This window comes from Heterodontus francisci, chromosome 20 (assembly GCF_036365525.1).
Source record: "Heterodontus francisci isolate sHetFra1 chromosome 20, sHetFra1.hap1, whole genome shotgun sequence".
NCBI lineage: Eukaryota > Metazoa > Chordata > Chondrichthyes > Heterodontiformes > Heterodontidae > Heterodontus > Heterodontus francisci.
Window position 1 is genome coordinate 34,216,112 of NC_090390.1, and position 19,675 is coordinate 34,235,786.

The 19,675-nt window shown below is 40.3% G+C and overlaps 1 protein-coding gene across 5 annotated transcripts in view; it reads right to left on the minus strand.

The window, feature by feature from the left end:
* Window positions 1–19,675, minus strand: part of LOC137380561 (kinesin-like protein KIF20B) — a 135,334-nt gene that overhangs the window by 11,526 nt on the left and 104,133 nt on the right. For 4 of the 5 annotated variants that reach the window (XM_068052575.1, XM_068052572.1, XM_068052573.1 and 1 more), the window contains exons 22-31: window positions 19,095–19,217; window positions 17,530–17,667; window positions 16,783–16,867; window positions 14,834–14,959; window positions 13,050–13,201; window positions 11,950–12,105; window positions 9,580–9,756; window positions 8,600–8,797; window positions 7,619–7,687; window positions 1,245–1,349 (exon numbers count right to left, since the gene is read on the minus strand). In XM_068052575.1, coding sequence (XP_067908676.1) covers window positions 1,245–1,349; window positions 7,619–7,687; window positions 8,600–8,797; window positions 9,580–9,756; window positions 11,950–12,105; window positions 13,050–13,201; window positions 14,834–14,959; window positions 16,783–16,867; window positions 17,530–17,667; window positions 19,095–19,217 — 1,329 coding nt within the window. The remainder of the gene's footprint in view (window positions 1–1,244; window positions 1,350–7,618; window positions 7,688–8,599; window positions 8,798–9,579; window positions 9,757–11,949; window positions 12,106–13,049; window positions 13,202–14,833; window positions 14,960–16,782; window positions 16,868–17,529; window positions 17,668–19,094; window positions 19,218–19,675) is intronic. The other variant, XM_068052576.1, reaches the window with a different exon arrangement.

Consider the following 19,675-nt stretch of genomic DNA (forward strand, 5'->3'; position numbering starts at 1 on the left):
CCAGAAGCTCGGGGTCATGGTTTTGGACTGAGCGGAGGTGTACTGCAAAGTGGTCACCCAGTCTCCATTTGGTCTCCCCAATGCAGAGGAGACCACATTGTGAGCAGTGAATGCAGTATACCACATTGAAATAAGTACAAGTAAATCGCTGCTTCACCTGAAAAGGGTGTTTGGAGCCTTGGATAGTGAGGAGAGAGGAGGTAAATGGGCAGGTATTACACCTCCTGCGATTGCAGGGGAAGGTGCCATGGGAAGGGGGCGAGGTGATGGGGGTAATGGAGGAGTGGACCAGGGTGTTGCGGAGGGAAAGATCCCTTCGGAATGCTGACAGGGGAAGGGAGGGGAAGATGCCTTTGGTAGTGGCATCACGCTGGAGATGGCGGAGGATGGTCCCCCATTTTACTTTTATCTTTAGCTCTTTTCTTTTTTTGTGTTTATTTTATTTTAGTTTGTTCAGTTTGTTTCTACTGTGCCTACCCACTGTTTTTTTTTCATGTTTGTGCTTGTGGCTGTTCAGTTTTCATCCATTAACACCCTCTATACTAATGCTTTGTCTTTCACCACACTATTAACATATTGTTTGACTTTGCTCCATGGCCTTCTGGTCAGCTATTCGGTGACCTTTTCCTATCAATACCTTCTCTTTTGTTATCTCTTGCCCCACCCCTGCTTTACTTCCTTAAAATCTTTTACATTTCTTATACCTGCCAGTTCTGAAGACCTGAAATGTTAACTCTGCTCTCTCTTCACAGATGCTGCCAGACCTGCTGAGTTTTTCCAGCACTTTCTGATTTTATTTCAGATTTCCAGCATCCGCAGTATTCTGCTTTTATTTTAAGGTCAAGACAATACAAGCCGTCATTTGCTGATGAACGTTGTAAGTTCTATGCCAAATATTACAAAGAACTGTATTCGATACTCTACAAAATATCGGGCTAAAAAATTGATCCGCATTTTTTTTGGGTGCGGGGGTCACAACTCATGACCTGCCTGCACCCGTCAAGATGGAGGTAGGTAGCATGCAAATTTGGTGTTTCCACCTCATTTACTGATTGTAGCATAGGCTGAGCATCACCCTAGCTGCTGGTTGCCAAGGAGTAGGGGGCCAAGCAGCATATGCCAAAGGCACATGGTGCAACCAGCCTTCTGTTCTCATTAAAATTCTATTACGAATTATAGTCTGCAAAATGGCAAAAAAAGGAAAGGAACAAGTTTGCTTAAAAGGTAACAATAGGAAGACTAACCTCTTCAGCAACTCTTGTAATGTTGGGAGTAGGAATAGTCGGCGGAGTGTTACATACCATTCTAGAGACAATTGTATTTTTCCTGTTTTCACAGTGATCAATATTCTAACAAAGCAAAAAGAAAAAAATGTTAATGAAAAGTATTGATAAGCATGAATTCCATTTACTTGGAAGTATGGTAACAATCATTACCAAACAATGTAAGAGAATTAGAAGTGTAACATGTGTGGGGTGAGGTAATGGGAATGAAGGGATCGCAAACCCTATACTAAATTATTCTTTGAAATGAACATTTCTCTGTATTTCACAACTCTGAAGCTGATCTATCATTATGTAATTGTTGCAAACATTCTCAACTGAATTCAGGTGTATATACTGTATCCATAGACTGTGCAAGACCTGTAGCTCAAGTACCACACGCTCAATTAAATGGAGTATTTTCTCTCAATAATGCACTAATCCCATTGCAATATTACTGCCAACTTAGCACATTTGAAATCAGATTGCCCTAGGATAAAATTGATCTTAAAAATCAATAAACCATAATATTGTGCGATGCTCATTCAATTCCTCCAATACCACAAGCATTTAACTTGTGTTGAAAATGCTATCCAGAATAACCTCAGTTTGAATGACAAATACCTGTAACTGTTATTAGTTTAACTAAAAGATTACATATTACATTTCATTAAAATCCTAATTGCAACCTATTTTTATTCAGGGGATTGTGTAAATATTGAAATGACCGTTGAATTATAGTTTCTCTAGTTCCAATTTACAAGGTATTTGAGTGCTTTTTAAAGACAGAAGTTGCATGTGCCCAATTTTGACTTTGTAAGTGAATGGGTTTTGAGTGAGTTAAAATCAGGAAGCTTGTGTCTAAGGCACATTCACAGAGCAACCAAGTGATTATTGTAAGAAATCATTGAATTTGTTTAAATATCCAATCGTCACTAGGCAGTCGGCAAAAATGTCAGCAACAAATGCCAAAATACTGTTCAAATTGTACCAAAGCCACTAATCAGGAATCAACAACCATCACAAAACAAGGAAAATTACTCAACAAGTATCTCCAAATTTTTTCAGTGGTCATTTTAGTTATGCGCCAATCCAGGATAGCTGAAAACATCTATAAAAAGATGTAAAAATTTAACAAAATCAGCAAAATACGAAAAAAAATTACCACATAGTCTCAAATTTCCATAATTTTTCACCAAATAAGGCTCCCAGCTCATTAGCCTTGTTCCCTTCCTGAAACCTTGTTTGCTCATGTGCAGCTTCCTTACAGATGTGTGTCAGTTCTCTATGTGCATGTGCAATATCTTTGCCCTTTCAAAGTACCTATGTAGCCTGTCATTGTTGCTTTCGGTATGTACATCTTAGGCCCTGATTTTCCCCACTCCCTTCAGGCTACTAATATTCTTTTCCCCCTTTACTTTCCATCATATGGTCAGATTTTTCAGGCCCGAACAGCTCAGTTTCATCCCCTCTCACTCTGCTTTCATTCACCAAGAGTACAAAGTTGGAAATTAACACTTGATTGCTTTAAAGTTCAAGATTAAAAAAAAAGGAAGTGGGCTGAATCTCCAGTGTTTTTGAATTACCCAAAAGATATTATTTTCAATGGATAAACAACAGGGAATTATATTTTGAAGGGGGAAAATAAAACCCTTAAACACAAGCAAAATTTCTAACTGGTCTAATCGCAACATATGCGGACACTATCATTTGTTTAACGGAATAGTCATTTTGTTGTTCACAGGGCGAAATACATTTGACTAGAAGCATCACATTCCTTTAGGTACAGATAAAGCTCTGGTTTGGCCACATCTAGAGTATTGCATCAAATCTGATCACCACAATTTAGGAAGAATGAGAGGGTGCAGAGGAGATTTACCAGGACAGCTCCAGGGATAGAAACATAGAAAATAGGAGTAGGCCATTCATTACGATCATGGCTGATCATCCAACTCAGTAACCTGTTCCCACTTTCCCCCCATATCCTTTGATCCCTTTTGCCCCAAGAGCTATATCTAACTCCTTCTTGAAAACATACAATGTTTTGGCCTCAACTGCTTTCTGTGGTAGCGAATTCCACAGGCTCACCACTCTCTGGGAGAAGAAATTTCTCCTCATCTCAGTCCTGAAAGCTTTATCCCGTATCCTTAGACTATGACCCCTGGTTCTGGATTCCCCCACCATCAGGAACATCCTTCCTACATCTACCCGGTCAAGTCCTGTTAGAATTTTATAGGTTTCTATGAGATCCACCCTCACTCTTCTGAACTCCAGCGAATATAATCCTAACCCACTCAATCTCTCCTCATATGTCAGTCCCGCCATCCCAAGAATCAGTCTGGTAAACCTTCGCTGCACTCCCTCTATAGCAAGAACATCCTTCCTCAGATAAGGAGACCAAAACTGCACACAATATTCCAGGTGTGGCCTCACCAAGGCCTTGTATAATTGCAGCAAGACATCCCTGCTCCTGTACTCGAATCGTCTCGCTATGAAGGCCAACATACCATTTGCCTTTTTTACCGCCTGTTGCACCTGCATGCTTACCTTCAGCGACTGGTGTACGAGAACACCCAGGTCTCATTGCATATTCCCCTCTGAGTTTATAGCCGTTCAGATAATAATCTGCCTTCCTGTTTTTGCTACCAAAGTGGATAACCTCATATTTATCCACATTGTACTGCATCTGCCATGCATTTTCCCACTCACTCAACTTGTCCAAATCATCCTGAAGCCTCTCTGCATCCTCCTCACAACTCACCCTCCCACCCAGTTTTGTGTCATCTGCAAATTTGGAGATATTCCATTTAGTTCCCTCATCTAAATCATTAATATATATTGTGAATAGGTGGGGTCCTAGCACCGATCCCTGCAGTACCCCACTAGTCACTGCCTGCCATTCAGAAAAAGACCCGTTTATTCCTACTCTTTGTTTCCTGTCTGCCAACCAATTTTCTATCCATCGTAATACACTACCCCCATTCCCATGCGCTTTAATTTTACATACTAATCTCTTGTGGCACTTTGTCGAAAGCCTTCTGAAAGTCCAAATAAAGCACATCCACTGGCTCCTCCTCATCAACTCTACTTGTTACATCCTCAAAGAATTATAGTAGATTTATCAAGCATGATTTCCCTTTTGTAAATCCATGCTGACTCTGGATGAGGGACAAAGGTAAGTTGGAGAAGCTAGAGTTGTGATCCTTGGAGCAAAGGAGATTGAGGGGAGATCTGATAGAGGTGTACAAGATTATGACAGGTTTAGATAAAGGTAAACATTGTAGTATAAGGGTTTGAAATGGTTACTGTTTGGACCAGTGTGTGTACCTCCCAATATGATGATATAGGAGATCACGAGAGAGAGACTTGAAGGAGAAGCATCATGACCATCAGAGGAGTTAGATGTACTTGTATATAGTTCCTGAAATATAATTAACTAGTTATTATTAAAACTTACTGACGACTCTAATTTCTCCTAGCTAGACCAACCAAACATACAATTTGGTGAACGGTGAGACCTCCCAAATATACAACATGGAACTTGCTGCCTATGAGGGGGTGGAAGCAGAGACAGTATTTTCAAAAGAAATTGGATGGGCACTTGAGGGAAATTAAACTTCCAAGGCTATGGGGATAGAACAAGGGAATGGGACTAACTGGACTGTTCTATAGAGCTGGTATGAGCCTGATGGGCTTTCTTCTGTGCTGGTACAACTTTATGACAAGAATCCCACATTAAATAAAATGTACATCTTGCTCTTCGTCAATGCCCTTTTCCCCCACACACGCAAATTATATAAAGTATTCAGTCCACATTAAAGCCAAGTGCTTGCTGCAAAAGGTAAATTGTAACAGTAGAAAAAAGGAAAGTACAGTGACCAAATTCTAACTGAATGACAGATGCAAAAGCTCTAGTATTAAGAGATTTTTGTTAATACTGTAACAGCTACAAATACTGTTAATGGGACAACTACAATACAATGTGACTATACCTCCAAATATCAAGCATTATTTTCTGAACATAGTTTGTTGTTCTAATTAAATTTAGTCTTTGAATTACAGGAATATTTGATGAAACAGTCACAGTCTTTAACCAATTAAATATAGTGTTCTATTTAATTAGAGCTAACCAAACCATTTGAATAAAATTGATGCTCTCATACTAAATCACAAAAATAGTTGAATTATGAAAAGGGTCATAATAACATTTTCCCAAGAAACAAACTTTTATTATGGTGGCTATAATGGTGTCTGGTAGACACTTGTATCATAGCCATTTTCAATTTAATCAAACAGTTACTCTATGTACTTTATGGGTAATTGTAAGTTGTACATAGAAAGTCCCAAGACCTTATTCCTCATGGATTCTTCCTGACAAGTCATCTTTCCTAGGGATTTGTACTGGGACGTCAGGGAGGTTTTACAGGACAGATTTGTCAGAATACCAGGGCTAAAAAAGGTTAAATTACAAGGACACGTTACATAAACCAGACTTGTATTCCCTGAGTTTCGGGGGATAAAGGGTGATTCAATTGAGGTTTTTAAAATGATAAAAAAAGATTAGCTCGAAACAAATAAACTAATTCCTTTGGTGGACAATAAATCTATTTCAAGGTGGCACCGTTTTACAAGTAGAGCTCGGTTATTTAGGAGTGAAAACAGAAGTACATTTTCTTTTAAACAAAGGGCACTGGAAATCTGAAACTCTTTCCACAAAAGGATGCTGGGTCAATCAAAATTCTCAAGACAGAGATTGAAAAAAATTCAATAGGTAAAGCTATCAAAGGAGGGAAAATGGAATTGAGGCTACCCTTGATTCCATGGAGAAGCAACTGACCAATTAACCAATAGGTGGGGCAGGGTGACCAGGAAAGAAACCTGCTTCTAATCTCTATGCAATTATGAACTTCAGGGGAGAATAGGCTCAGACTTGGCTATGCTGCCTTTTATGGTTGAACAACATGGTATGACCAAGTTTTTGTCTCGACGGTGGGAAGGGTTTCAACTACTGGCAAAAGCACCAATGAGAGCCCTGTGTCACCAACTCTGGGGAAGGCCTGCCAAATCTAGTGCCAATTAGGCACTTAAGTGGACAGCAGCAGGCCTTCCCTGGGATCAAGCACCCCAGCAATGGAAGTCCTGCCTGCTGACAGCTGTCAACCAATCAGAGGCTGGCAGCTCTTTAACTGAGCAGCACCACTGCAGAGGCTGCTGCCGGTACTGGGCTCACCTAAAGCCCTGGAACCAGGCTACAGGTAAGTCACAGCTGGAGGTATTTCATGGGCTGGAAGGGGGGGTTGGTGGGGGGTGAGGTTGGCAGCAAGGAAAGGGAAGTTGCTCTCAGCAGCCCACGCCCACCCCCCTTCCCGATGCCATGTCCATCGTTCAGGCACCAAGTGCCTTTTAACGGATCCACCTCTGCCACCATGCCGTACAATTATATGCTCTCCCCACATCCAAACCAGAGGCAGGAGAAGAGCATAAAATTCCCCCACTAGTCTGGGTTCACATGCCTACTTTGGCAGAGTAGCTGAGCATTGCTGATGCTGACTAATGTTTATGGACAACTCCGTGAGCACCAAGAAAAAAAAAAAGAACATTTTCAAATCAAACACAGCAAACTAGAGTTGTACGTAATTGTTGAATGACCAGGGTTGTTGATTCTTTAAATATGTACAAGCTTACTGTGGTTGTCTTACACTTCCTTGGGCATTCAGCTGAATTCAGTATGAAATTATGTAATATGACATCACTATGTCCTTTTGCAATTAATGAGCCACATTGGTGTACTGAACATATAAGGGAACACCTAATGTTTGAATAAAATTCTTATTCAGGGGTTAATGTTTGGCTGTGAATAAAAGTAAGAATGAAAGGATCGACAATGAGAGGGCACAGATTTGAAATGATTGACAAAAGAAGCAAATGCGACATGTGGAAAAACTTCACGCAGCATGTGGTTAGGATCTGGAATACACTGCCTGGGAGTGTGGTGGAGGCAGATTCAATCCAGGCATTCAAAAGAGAACTAGAATATTATCTGAAAAGGAACAATGTGCAGCATTATGGGGAGAATGGCATTAGGTAAATTGCTCAGAGAGCCGGTGCAGACATGATGGGCTGAATGGCCTCCTTCTGCGCTGTAATGATTCTGTAAATGGAAAATATCTTACACATTTGAATTGCAGTTATCAGAATTAGGTTTGCATAGGCATTTGTCTCTATTTAAATAGAACACTGGATTATGGATAATCAACAATCCCAATTAAAGGAGTTATAACTCAAATGTTGATCGCCTTTGCTTTAATTAAAACTCCACTGAAGATATTGCTTTATTCAGCAACACTGATTTGTACCTTACAAATGCCAGCTGCTGAGGATTTCTTTGTAGAATTGCTTTTCCAGCAGCCTGACAGCATACCACTCTTGAAAGGTAATTACAGAATGAGGGGGAAAAAAGTATATTGAAACATAAATCAAAAATATGGAATCGTATACGTGAAAATCTCATTCATATAATTTGGAACAAATTAAAATTCAAATTTAAAATTCAAGTTTAAAAAAACCAAACAGGCAAGCTTTAAAATGCAATATATATATGTGAGATGGTCTCAATTGATACAAGAACTTCTCAAGACAAATACTGCAATATTTAGAATGGTTGAAGCACCAACACATCAAATGAAATACATTTCCACATTTCAAAAATTACCAAGTCTTCTGCAAATAAAATCCTCACTTTGGCAAGATGAAGCACAACCACAGAGATAAAAGCATCTTGGGATATATGCAAACATAAGCAGCTGGAGCTGGGGAAATACTAGGGCCCATTCCTCAAGACCTGCCTAGCGCGGACATATGCACACACGTGCACTTAAGCATTGTGAAACACTCTGCTTCACCAGCTCCCCTCATCTCAAAGGAGGACATCCAGGATGCCTTCTTGGCTAATCTGCTCAAACTCGTGTGTAAAGCCATCCAAGCACATAGAGCCTTGCTGGTAGACAATAACTCCCCAGCTCGCCTTCAAAAAATAGTGCCATGGAATCTTTACATTCAAGGGGTCAGATGGGACTTCAGTTTAATTTCTCATCTGAGCAATGGCACTGACAGTGCAGCACCTCTTCAGTACTGCACTGGAATGTCAGCCTAGATTGTGTGCTCAATCAAGTTCCTGGAGTGGGGCTTGAAACCACAATTCTGTAACTCAAAAAAAAAAAGGTGAGTGTTATGTACATTTATGTAACTAAATTTGAAAAAACTCCCTTCAATCAAATTGAAGGCATTGTAGGAATTTAACATAGTAACATAGCAAGTAGTTTACACTGATTCATTACCTCTTCTAGTGCAGAGCTTTTTCTTTTCCTGTTGGATCTGGGTATTTTCACAGTGATCATATTGCCACTTGGTTCTTTCACCGATATCTTATTTGGTTGAAGAGGTGTGAATTGAATCTCCAACTGAGGTTTTGGAAACCTACTTGTTTTTTCTCCATTTTCTGTTGAAACTTCTGAAGAATCTAGGACAGTTTCTGACTGGTCAACAAACAGATAGAAAGAATTTTTAGAAACAAAAAGTCAAGACTCTTACAGATAGCTGTGGAAATGGTGGCATAGTGGTAATGTCACTGAACTAGTAATCCAGGGGCGAGGCTAATGCCCTGGAGATATGGGTAAAGATCCACCAGCTGGTGGAATTTAAATTCAATTAATTAATAAAAACCTGGAATTGAAAGCTACTCTCAGTAATGGTGCCATGAAACTATTATTGTTTGATGTAAAACCCATCTAAATCACTAATGTCCTTTTAAGAAAGGAAATCTGCTATCCTTACCTGGTCTGGTCTACATGTGACTCCTGATTCACAGTAAAGTGGTTGACTCTCAACTGCCTTCTGAAATGGCCAAGCAAGCCACTCAGTTTAAAGGGCAATAGGGATGGGAAACATCCCATGAAAGAATAAAAAAAGATTCATTTCAAAAAGTGATTCATTTAAAAGAAGCGATTCTATAATTAAAAAAAAAGATGCAACTATTTTAACAAGTCAAAACAAAGCATCTTTTCATTCCCAAGTTCCAAATGTGAAATCAGTTCCCACAGTAATGTGAACTCCTCATCTTACAGTTCTTAACCAACCCGCTATTCAATATTTTCTCTCAATTTCATATATATTAGCTCTGAACATTACTAGGCAACAGCCTTTTGGTCCATTTGATTTTATTCTGGAAGGATTCAAAGCCTGACCACTTGTCATTACATCTAGTGCTCTTTTTCCAAGTCAGTCAGGAAGACATACATACACAATCTTTTCTTCTCACCTCTCCTGGGTTCCCTTTTGCAGAAGTCTGGAGTCCTTCTATTTCTTTATCTTTCTGTTTATTGCTGGCTATAAGATTCCCAAGCTGTACTTCTAGTTCCTTTACCAAGTTGTCCCTCTCTTCTCGCCACTTCTGCAGATTCTTATCTTTCTCAACCACCTCAGATGCAAGTTTTTCCTTAATAAAAAATTAAAAATTGAACTGCTTAGAATACTTACCACAGCTGTTATAATTTTATATACACAAGTTGTAATTATACAGGGATTTTCTGTCCTCCAAACATTTCCAGCCAACAAATTAGCATAATCACTATTATGTAGGCAAAACAGACAGCCAATTTGCAAACAAGGTCCCAACAGTAAATGAGACGAACTATCTTTATGTTGGTGTAGGTTGAGGGAGAACTGTTGGCTAGGTTACTGACAGAACGTCCCTGCTCTTCTTCAAACTAGATTACAGGATCCTTTTGTAGCCATCTGAACAGGTAGACAAAGCTCTGATTTAACAGCCGGAATTTTACGCCGCCCCAGCAGGTCGGATGGTGGCATGGGGGCGGTGTAAAATTGAGCAGCAGGCTCCGGGAGGCCTAACCACCCCGATTCCGCATCCGACCAAGTTTCTGGAGGTCCGGCAAGTGGCGGGGGGGGGGTGAGAAGCGGTTCAGCGGGTTGAGAATCGGCCCGCCCGCTCAAGGCCAATCAAGACCGTTAAGTGGCCACTTAAGGGCCCTCGCCCGCCTCCACGGGTATTTTACCCGTGGCAAGCGGGTGTGCCAGGGACGTGAAAGGCCAGCCAGCTATAGCTGCCAACCTTTCTACATCCCAGGGGGTGCTGGCAATCGGGCACAGGGTGCCCGATTGAGGTCCGCCCCCACCTCCCAACCCAACCCCGGGATCCAAGACGTTCCCCTCCCCCCATACGACCACTTTAGCCTCACCAGGGCACGACCGATTCCCCTGGTGAGGCTGCCCGAACTTACCGTCTGTCCCGGTTCCTTTGCGTCCTCCTCGGTCGGCTGGGCTGCAGTCTCAGCAGTGGCCATTGCTCCCGGTGGCACTGCTGAGACTAAGAGCTGCCGGCCCGCTGATTGGCCAGCAACTCACTGAGGCAGGACCTCCTCCCTCAAGCGGCTGGAAGTCCCGCCTTGAGCCAATTAAAGCCTGGGGATCCGTAAAATACGGGACGGATCCCCAGGCTGGGCGGGAGCAGGATCTGCACCGACATTTACGTCAGAGTTCGACTCCTGTCTGCCCAGCGTAAAATTCCGGCCAATATTTCATCAAGACAGATCAGCACTCCCTCGACCCTCAGTACTGCCCTTAAGTGTCAGCCTAAATTATGTGTTGCGACTTGAACCTACAACTTTGAATCAGACTAGAGTACTGAGGCAAAGTAATACTTAGAGAAACTTCCATCAATCTACAGGGAAAACGATCTCAGTGCAGCGCAACTTGCTCTTGTTCATACAGTCATCTCCAACAGATGAATGCAGCATAGAGATCAGAATCAAAGGTCTGAAGTGGCTCTTGGAAAAGGCAGTTTCCCCCACCTACATCCTGCTCTTCAGGAGATAGAAAGAAATCTGACTAAGTCTGGAAAGAAGACTTGGTTAAGCAATCTAGATAGACCTTTGTTAGGTGATATTAAGTCTGGCCCAGCTGACATCAGTATTAAAAAGGGACAATCCAGATTGGCCTGGTTTAAGATACAAGTGAAAGGATGACCTGAACAAAAATGAGCCAAAAATAATTGATTCTTAAAAATTTAGTTTCTTGCTAAGATCCCATAGTTAAGTTAGATTATCATTGCAGTCCAACTTGAGTCAACAGTTTTGCTGAATATTCAAAGTTGCGCCAGTAGAAGCTGAACTCAAATTTTGGAGTACATTTGAACATAAAGCTGGATGAGATTGGAGATTCCCAGAGGATCTTTTTGGCTTTACCATGACATTCCATCCAGGATGGAGTGTGGCTTAGCCAATACATTGTTTTAGAAAAATTCTGGGATGCAATACTTTTTGCAGAAGAGGAAAAAGGAAATCTAGAAAAATCATAGGGCATAGGAACTTTCAATAGGTTTCTGATTTTATGCCAACTTCCCACCCCCCCAGGATGGTGCCTAATGAAGATCAGATTTAAAACAAAAATTGAATGAGAAAAGTTATACAATGTTTTGTTCTATTGGAATATACCAGTGACAAAATATATATATTTTTAAAATCTAAATATATCAAATAAGATTTGCTGTAAATACTATTTGCAGAAATATAGTTACGATTGCAAACTTTGAAGCCAACTTTTATATAGATAAAAACACATTTAATTTGGCAACTCCATATAAATTGATTAAATCGGACAAGGCTTTCATTACCATTTCTAATTGTAATTTAGAATAATGCTCTCTTTCTTCCGTCCATTTTCTCATCTCTTTATTGCGCCGATCTTCAGCTTCTTTTGCTTGCTTAATGAGAATCATTTTCTCTTGCAGCCATTTCTTCCGATTACATTTCTGCTCATTTCCTATTTCCTAAAGAATTTAAACCAGTTCCATTCAATGTTCATTGAACTATAAAAATGTTTAAAGAAAGTCAGCTAACCAGCTAGAGGGTAATTTTATATTCAACAACCTCAAATTTTAAATATCCAAAAAATAGACTTAGAAATATTGCAATCTATATTAAAAATCTCACCTCTGAACACTTCACACATGGAAAACCTTATTTCAATGTTGTCAATATTTCCAGTTATAATTCCCTACATCCATAGTAATAATGGTAACTACCCAAGTTCCATTACAATTAGATCCTCCTGCTGGTGTGGGCTGCTGCAGTTCCTTAGTTATGTCTCCCAAATGCTAACTTCATCTCATCTGAAGACAACACTTGCTTTCATCTTCATATGTGCAGTGCTACAGAAGATCAATGAATTGGATAAGGTAAAAAAAAACTCTTGATTTCCCTAAATTACTGCAGAAAAATCTGGGAAAGGAGGGCAGGAGGAAGAAAGGGTGAGTGAAAGAGAGTGCAAGTGTGAGAAAGTAGCATCTTTCTTGACCTCGTGACATCCCATAGCACTCTGCAGCCAATGAAGTACTTTGAAGTGCAGTCACTATTGGGAAATTATGCAACCGATTTGCAATGTTAAGATCCCACAAAGAGTAATGAGATATTAACCAGATACTTTTTTTTAATTCATGCTGATTGCTGGATAAATAAATATCAGCCAAAACACTGAGGTGTACTCCCCTACTCTTCTTCAAATAGTGTCTTAGGATCAGCTGTGTTAATCTGAGCAAACAGAGCCTCAGTTTAACATCTCATCTGGAAGACAGCCTCAACAGTGCAACATTCCCACAGTACTGCAAAGTATTAGCTTAGACCATACGTTCAAGTCTCGAGTGAGAATTGCACCACAATCTTCAGCCTCAAGAGATAACAGTGCCACCACTGAACCAGCGATCAGAAAGCTTACCACCAACTGCTTTTTTAAAACTTCAATTTCTTTTTGAACTGGTCCTGATTCTATATTATGATCTTCATTTGCATTTTTCATCAACTGGCTGTGTTCAAGTGTATGACACTTTTTCTCAAAGTCTTTGGCACACTGTATCCATTTCTCCAATTCTAAAAATCAAGACAAAATAGCCTGTTATGTTCACATGTAATTCCTCTATTCTAGTGTAAAATAAAATGGGCTCATTATAAAACTTTTGCTGTCTGCAGTTAGAATAGAGCATTCCCCACAGAACATAATATAAACACAAATCAAGAGTCCAGAGACACCAGCAGGTTTCTGCTATGTTTGACTTTAAAAATGATTCAACAAACTCACAGTAATTAAATTTTACACACCAAAAACAGTACACATCTCTCATTCTGACTGGATTTCTATAGTCAAGTTCAGGACCCCAACTGCTAGAACAGCGTGCAGCTTTCTCCCACTGATTAGAGGCTGTGTTATTTATATGGACTTCCAGAAGGCATTTGAGAAAGTCCCACATAAGAGACTGTTAACGAAGGTAGAAGCCCATGGAGTTGAAGTCAAATTATTGACATGGTTAGAAAGTTGGTTGAGTGGTATGCGACAGAGAGTGGGGATAATGGGTAAATACTCCGATTGGCAGGATGTGACTAGTGGGGTCCCACAGGGATCTGTGTTGGGGCCTCAATTATTCATTAACAACTTGGATGATGGCATAGTAAGTCATATATCCAAATTTGCTTATGATACAAAGTTAGGCGGCAGTGTAAAGTCTAGATGATAGCATAAAATTGCAAGGAGATATTGACAGACTAGGTGAGTGGGCAAAACTGTGGCAGATGGATTTCAATGTGGGCAAGTGTGAGGTTATCTATTTTGGACCAAAAACAGATAGAGCAGGATACTTTCTAAATGGGAAGAGGTTAAGTACAATGGATGTCCAAAGAGACTTGGGGGTTCAGATGCATAGATCTTTAAAATGCCACGAGCAAGTGCAGAAAATAATCAAAAAAGCTAATGGAATGCTAGCCTTTATATCTAGAGGATTGGAGTATAAAGGCACAGAGGTTATGCTGCAGCTGTACAAAACCCTGGTTAGACCCCACTTGGAGTACTGTGAGCAGTTCTGGGCACCACACCTTAGGAAGGCTATATTGGCCTTGGAGGGAGTGCAACGTAGGTTTACAAGAATGATACCTGGACTACAGGAGTTAAATTACGAGGAGAGATGACACAAATTAGGCCAGTTTGAGGCCCAAAAGAAAAGAAAAGAAAGGGGTGACCTGATCGAAGTCTTCAAGATATTAACAAGACAGGCTAAATAAAGATGAACTATTCCCACTGGTTGGAGGTTCTAGAACTAGGGGGCATAGTCTAAAAATTAGGGCCAGACCATTCAGGAGAGATGTTAGGAAGTACTTCTTCACGCAAAGGGTGGTAGAGGTTTGGAACTCTCTCCCACAAACAGCAGTTGAAGCTAGAACAGTTGTTAATTTTAAATCTGAGATAGATTTTTGTTAAGCAAAGATATTAAGGGATATGGGCCAAAGGCAGGTTTACGGAGTTAGACCGCGGATCAGCCATGATCTCATTGAATGGCGGGACACGCTCGAGGGGCAGAATGGCTTACTCCTGTTACTATCTCAAATTACTAGTTGTATAGCAATTTAAAAAGAAAAACACGAAGAAAACTGGTTTTCCACTTTGCATGTTACTTGATGGGCAAAAACTACCAATATGCAAAATCCCCAATATAGCTGTAATAGGGCAATCACCTGCATTCAATTCTTCAATCTTTTCCAACTTGGCCTCAAGCACTTCATCTTGCTCAGCTTGGGTTTGCTCTTGTTCAGTTAATGCAATTTTCATTTCTTGAATTATTCTCTCTTTTATATGAAGTTCTTGGCATGAATCAGAACAGATAGTTAACAACAATTCCACAGAAACAGATTTTGAACTGTAATTTTGAAATATCTTTTCAATAATTCTAGAGGTAAAATGTGATAATTGTGCAGTGGCAAGACGACCTGCAGGCATCAGGTTGACAATTCACAGGTTAATGGATGTAACCCCTTTCATAAAATCTAGAAATTTCCCAACAGATTAGATGGGCTGAAATTTACGATATTACGGGCGGGGGTTCATTTAAATGGAAGGGGCAGAATGGCCATGCCGATGACGTAGAGGACTCGGCCGCCGTATTCACGGCAAGGGCATCCAGTGCCACCACGCAGGGGCCAGCGCCAAAGGGCTTCAAGCCCTTCAATTGAATTAACATTTTTAAAGAGAAATTTACTGCATATTGATGTTAAAAAAAAATTAAATAAAAGATGGCAGCACGTCTACCATCCCCCCCACCCCCCCAAATGATCGCACACTTTATTTTTGGGCTTTTCCCACCAGAGGAAAAAAAAACTTTATTCCCAACCTGACCTTTTCCTCCTGAACCTGGTCACCATTGCCATTCAACCCCTTCTCACCATCACCACAGCTAATAAAAATTTTTTTCCCCACTCCCCCTGACCTGATAATTTCAGTCCTCCCACCGAAGTTGCGGCCAGTGCCTGTAATATTGGCATGGGATGGCCGCCAGGACCAGGTAGATTAATCTGCATTTATTTTAATTAATTTTAATATTTAAATGAAGGCCCCACCACACCGAGGCCTTGCTGCTGCTGGTAATATACGGCGGGGCCTTTCCGGCATCGTGGGTCAAGGCGGGTCTCTTCCGCAAGTATTTTACAGGACCCCCACCACGACCCACGACGTCAAAGGGCTGGTGAGTCATCAAAACCTTTTTAAAAAATAAGTTACAGAATAGCTCCCATAGGAGGAAAAAGCTCACTACTTCAAAGTGACAAATTTTCATCCACATGATTCCATATTTTAATGTAACCTAGTTTATCAGCACAAGTTAAAACTTAGACCCACAACCGGAAGCAAGAGAGAAGCATTCACTTATCACGGAAATCTCTGAATTGAAGTCTCTTGAACCTACCGATGCACTTAGAAATACATACATGGCATAATTTCTGCATGCATAAATGTTTTAGCTAGAAATTAACAGATCTACTGCTTATTTCCAGATTATCTCCAAGCTTAATACTGATTGCAGTGTTTTTAAATGAAATTTTATTATCAATGTGTATATTTTTGTATATGCGCAAGATAAAGCCCGGCTCGGGTATAAATTCAAAACCCGACCCGACCACAGCCAATCTGAACCCAGCCTGGGCCCTAGTCCTTTAATTTTTTTTCACGTTCGACCAGACACGAATATCCTTAATCCGTTCTGGCAGCAGGCTATTCCTGCAGCTGGAGTTGTGGGGGGTCATGGGTAAGCCTGATTCCGTGACATTCCAGAAGCAACACTGTCCAGCTCAACCCGACCCGAATGCTGGACTCGGAATTTTGACCCGACCTGAACCAGACACATGTAGTCGGCCCTAGTCATGTTCTGGTTGGGTAGCCAGGCTTTAGCGCAAGATGCTCTGGAACCCCACATTAAAATTAGCGAACTTGCTATGCAAAATAATTAAATTGAATAAAAATACAGAAAGTAAAAACACAAGTCTAATTGCTATTAACGCGCCTTCATTTTATCAACAAGCTTTCAAAGCAAAGTCCCCTAGGCTATAAGCAATTTAGTTCAATATCCTCAGTATTTGAGAATAGCAGGAAGCATCTGAACTGCACTTGATTTGCACTTCAGTTCTTTAAATACCTTTGGAAGTAGTCTGAAAAAGATGTACAGCTTCTTCCGCCTTAATATCAGGTTCCTCTCTGGGTTTATGATGTTCACTTGAGCCCTAGACGTCAATATCATCATTAAAGCAATGTAGGTATCGACACAAGTGCTACTCTGCCAAGAATATTTATATCATGTTAACAGTGGCACAGTGGTTAGCACTGCAGCCTCACAGCTCCAGGGACCCGGGTTCGATTCTGGGTACTGCCTGTGTGGAGTTTGCAAGTTCTCCCTGTGTCTGCGTGGGTTTTCTCCGGGTGCTCCGGTTTCCTCCCACAAGCCAAAAGACTTGCAGGGTGGTAGGTAAATTGGCCATTATAAATTGTCACTAGTATAGGTAGGTGGTAGGGAAATATCAGGACAGGTGGGGATGTTTGGTAGGAATATGGGATTAGTGTAGGATTAGTATAAATGGGTGGTTGATGGTCGGCACAGACTCGGTGGGCCGAAGGGCCTGTTTCAGTGCTGTATCTCTAATCTAATCTAAAGCAAGGAGTATATTTAAGAAAGAAAAATCTGACTCCAAATTTATAGGGGAACACAATGGACATTTTCTGCAAATTACTATTCAGTTACTGCAATTAGCTTGAGTTGGTAAATAGATAATGACTTGTAGTGATTACGATATCAAAAACCAGTATGGAAATGTTTGAGCTGCTTTTCATGTTTAAACATTTAAATATTAGTTACTTTACTTAGGTTAAGCTAAGGGACCACACTGACCTGTTGCCCCTTCACCTGTTGCAGAGTCTTACTCTCTTCAAAGTCCTTTTCCAGTTTCCTTAAAGTAGTCTCTTTTTCATCCAAGGTGATTGTTAACATTTCTACCTTTCTTTTCAAGTCTGATTCATTATGACACACCTAAAACCCATAAAGGCATATGGTCAGTAAATTAAAATCTTTTTCACAGCATTTACAAAAGTATGAAGAAACATTTGTAAAACAATAAAGCTAACAAGATATGAACATGGAAATAAGTGCAGATTTGCTGCTAAACATACGACCAGGTGAGAAAGGTGTCTCAGGGTCTCTTTCAGCCTTCACCTGATCTTATTGCAACAGGATTTAATTTTTGAACACATTGTGTTTTGAGCTCCCCCTTGGTGAATCTTTGTTCACTGCTTTCCAATTATAAGGCAAAGAAATGAGCACAACCAGGTTTTCTCAGGTTTAAAGGAAAAAGTGAAATTTATTAAAACTTAACCTCTAATTTGGTTAATGCCTACGGATACACGCCGTGCCCCACGCTAGCATGCATACGGGATATGGACATGCAAAGAGACAGGAAAAAAAAAGTAGAAAAAATAGTGAGGTTTGAGACAATATAAAGAGTTTCTTGTTACTGTGCTTTGAGCTCATTGTAGTCCTTTTGTAGGTAGTTTTGCTTTTCATTAGGGCCCAGTACTCTTCTTGAACCTTGTACACTGTAGGAGACTTTTCTCTCTTGGGGTTCATGTGTCTTCAGTTCCGTGAGAGAGATGTTCTCAGTCCAGGAGCAAAGAGCTTTCTCAGTTCAAATTCTCTAACAAGTTCAAATTAAAAAACTCCAACAACCAGTTAGTCATGTGACTAAACTGGTCTGACCACATCTGCTTATGTATTCAGCCATCTTAGCAATTAACCTGGAATGCTAGCCTCTCCACCTTCAATGTCTGGTAATCAAAAGTCCATTGTGGATTAAATTGGAGCAGGGAGTGGCCCCTTTGTCCTTTCCAAGCACTGTCTGTTACTATGCAAATGTCTTTCCAGTCAGGGACTTAGCAATTCCTTGTGATAGGCCCTCTTTTCTTCCCAGCAACAATTTTAAGTTTTTAATGTCCAGGTGGCAAAATAATGTGTGCCTCAATCTTAGCAGGTGCATGACACGTGTAATACCAGAACAGAACTTCATACTCAGTCGATGAACTGTGTGCTTGGATTATTATTAGGGAGTGTGAGCTCTTCAAAAAAAAAGTAGTGTTCAATGGTGTTTTTTCCTCATCTCAGTGAGAGCATTTTATAAGCGTGTACAAAAGGCCTGAGGAATCTTGGCAAAACTTTGAAGGAAGGACAATATACATATTGATTGAACACCTTATTCGGATATAAGCTATGTCTTCAACAAAATTAACTGAGCTGTTAAAATAAATATAATGTACACAGGACATTATAAAAAGCAACTGAAGATCACTTTCCAATTTGTTCACCAGTAGCATATTGCTGACTATAAGAATCCACAATCAGGTTATAGATTTGTATCTCATCCCCACTTATTCACTCAGAGCAGCATTTATTTAAAAAAGTAGTACCTTCTTAAACTGTTGGATCATTCGTTCTTTAATCTCATGATCCTGAGCCATTTGATTCTTTATTTGCTCAAGTTTCTGAACTTTGTGTCTCAGGGACTTTTCTTCTTCACGTTTTGTGGAAATCTGAAAATTTGGAAGTGAACAGTGGCAAAGGATTTTTTGTAAGAAATAAAGTCAGAAATAAGCAAATAAATCATCTTCCATTTGGCCCTACTATTGCATTTCTTGGGGGAAAGGTGGGAAGTTGAGGTAACTGGCTCATATAACCACCATTGCTGAAAATAAAACAAGTGAAACAATTTCCCCCCTCCCCCATATCTTTTGGCAACTACCTTTCCTCATACGTACAAGTCCAAAGTTTAACAAAAATATTACCCAAGCTCTTTCGAAAATCTATCCACCAAGTTTTGCCATAGAAGCATACACTGATGTGCAGGACACTTGAGTTTTGCTCATTTCTTAGTAGCAGTATTGTTTTGGCGTCCCAACTTCAATCTAAGTAATGTTAATCTGTGCCTTTCTTCTACTGAAAGAATAGCCTAATGAAATATATTCACTTTTCAACAGAAGAACGTACTAGA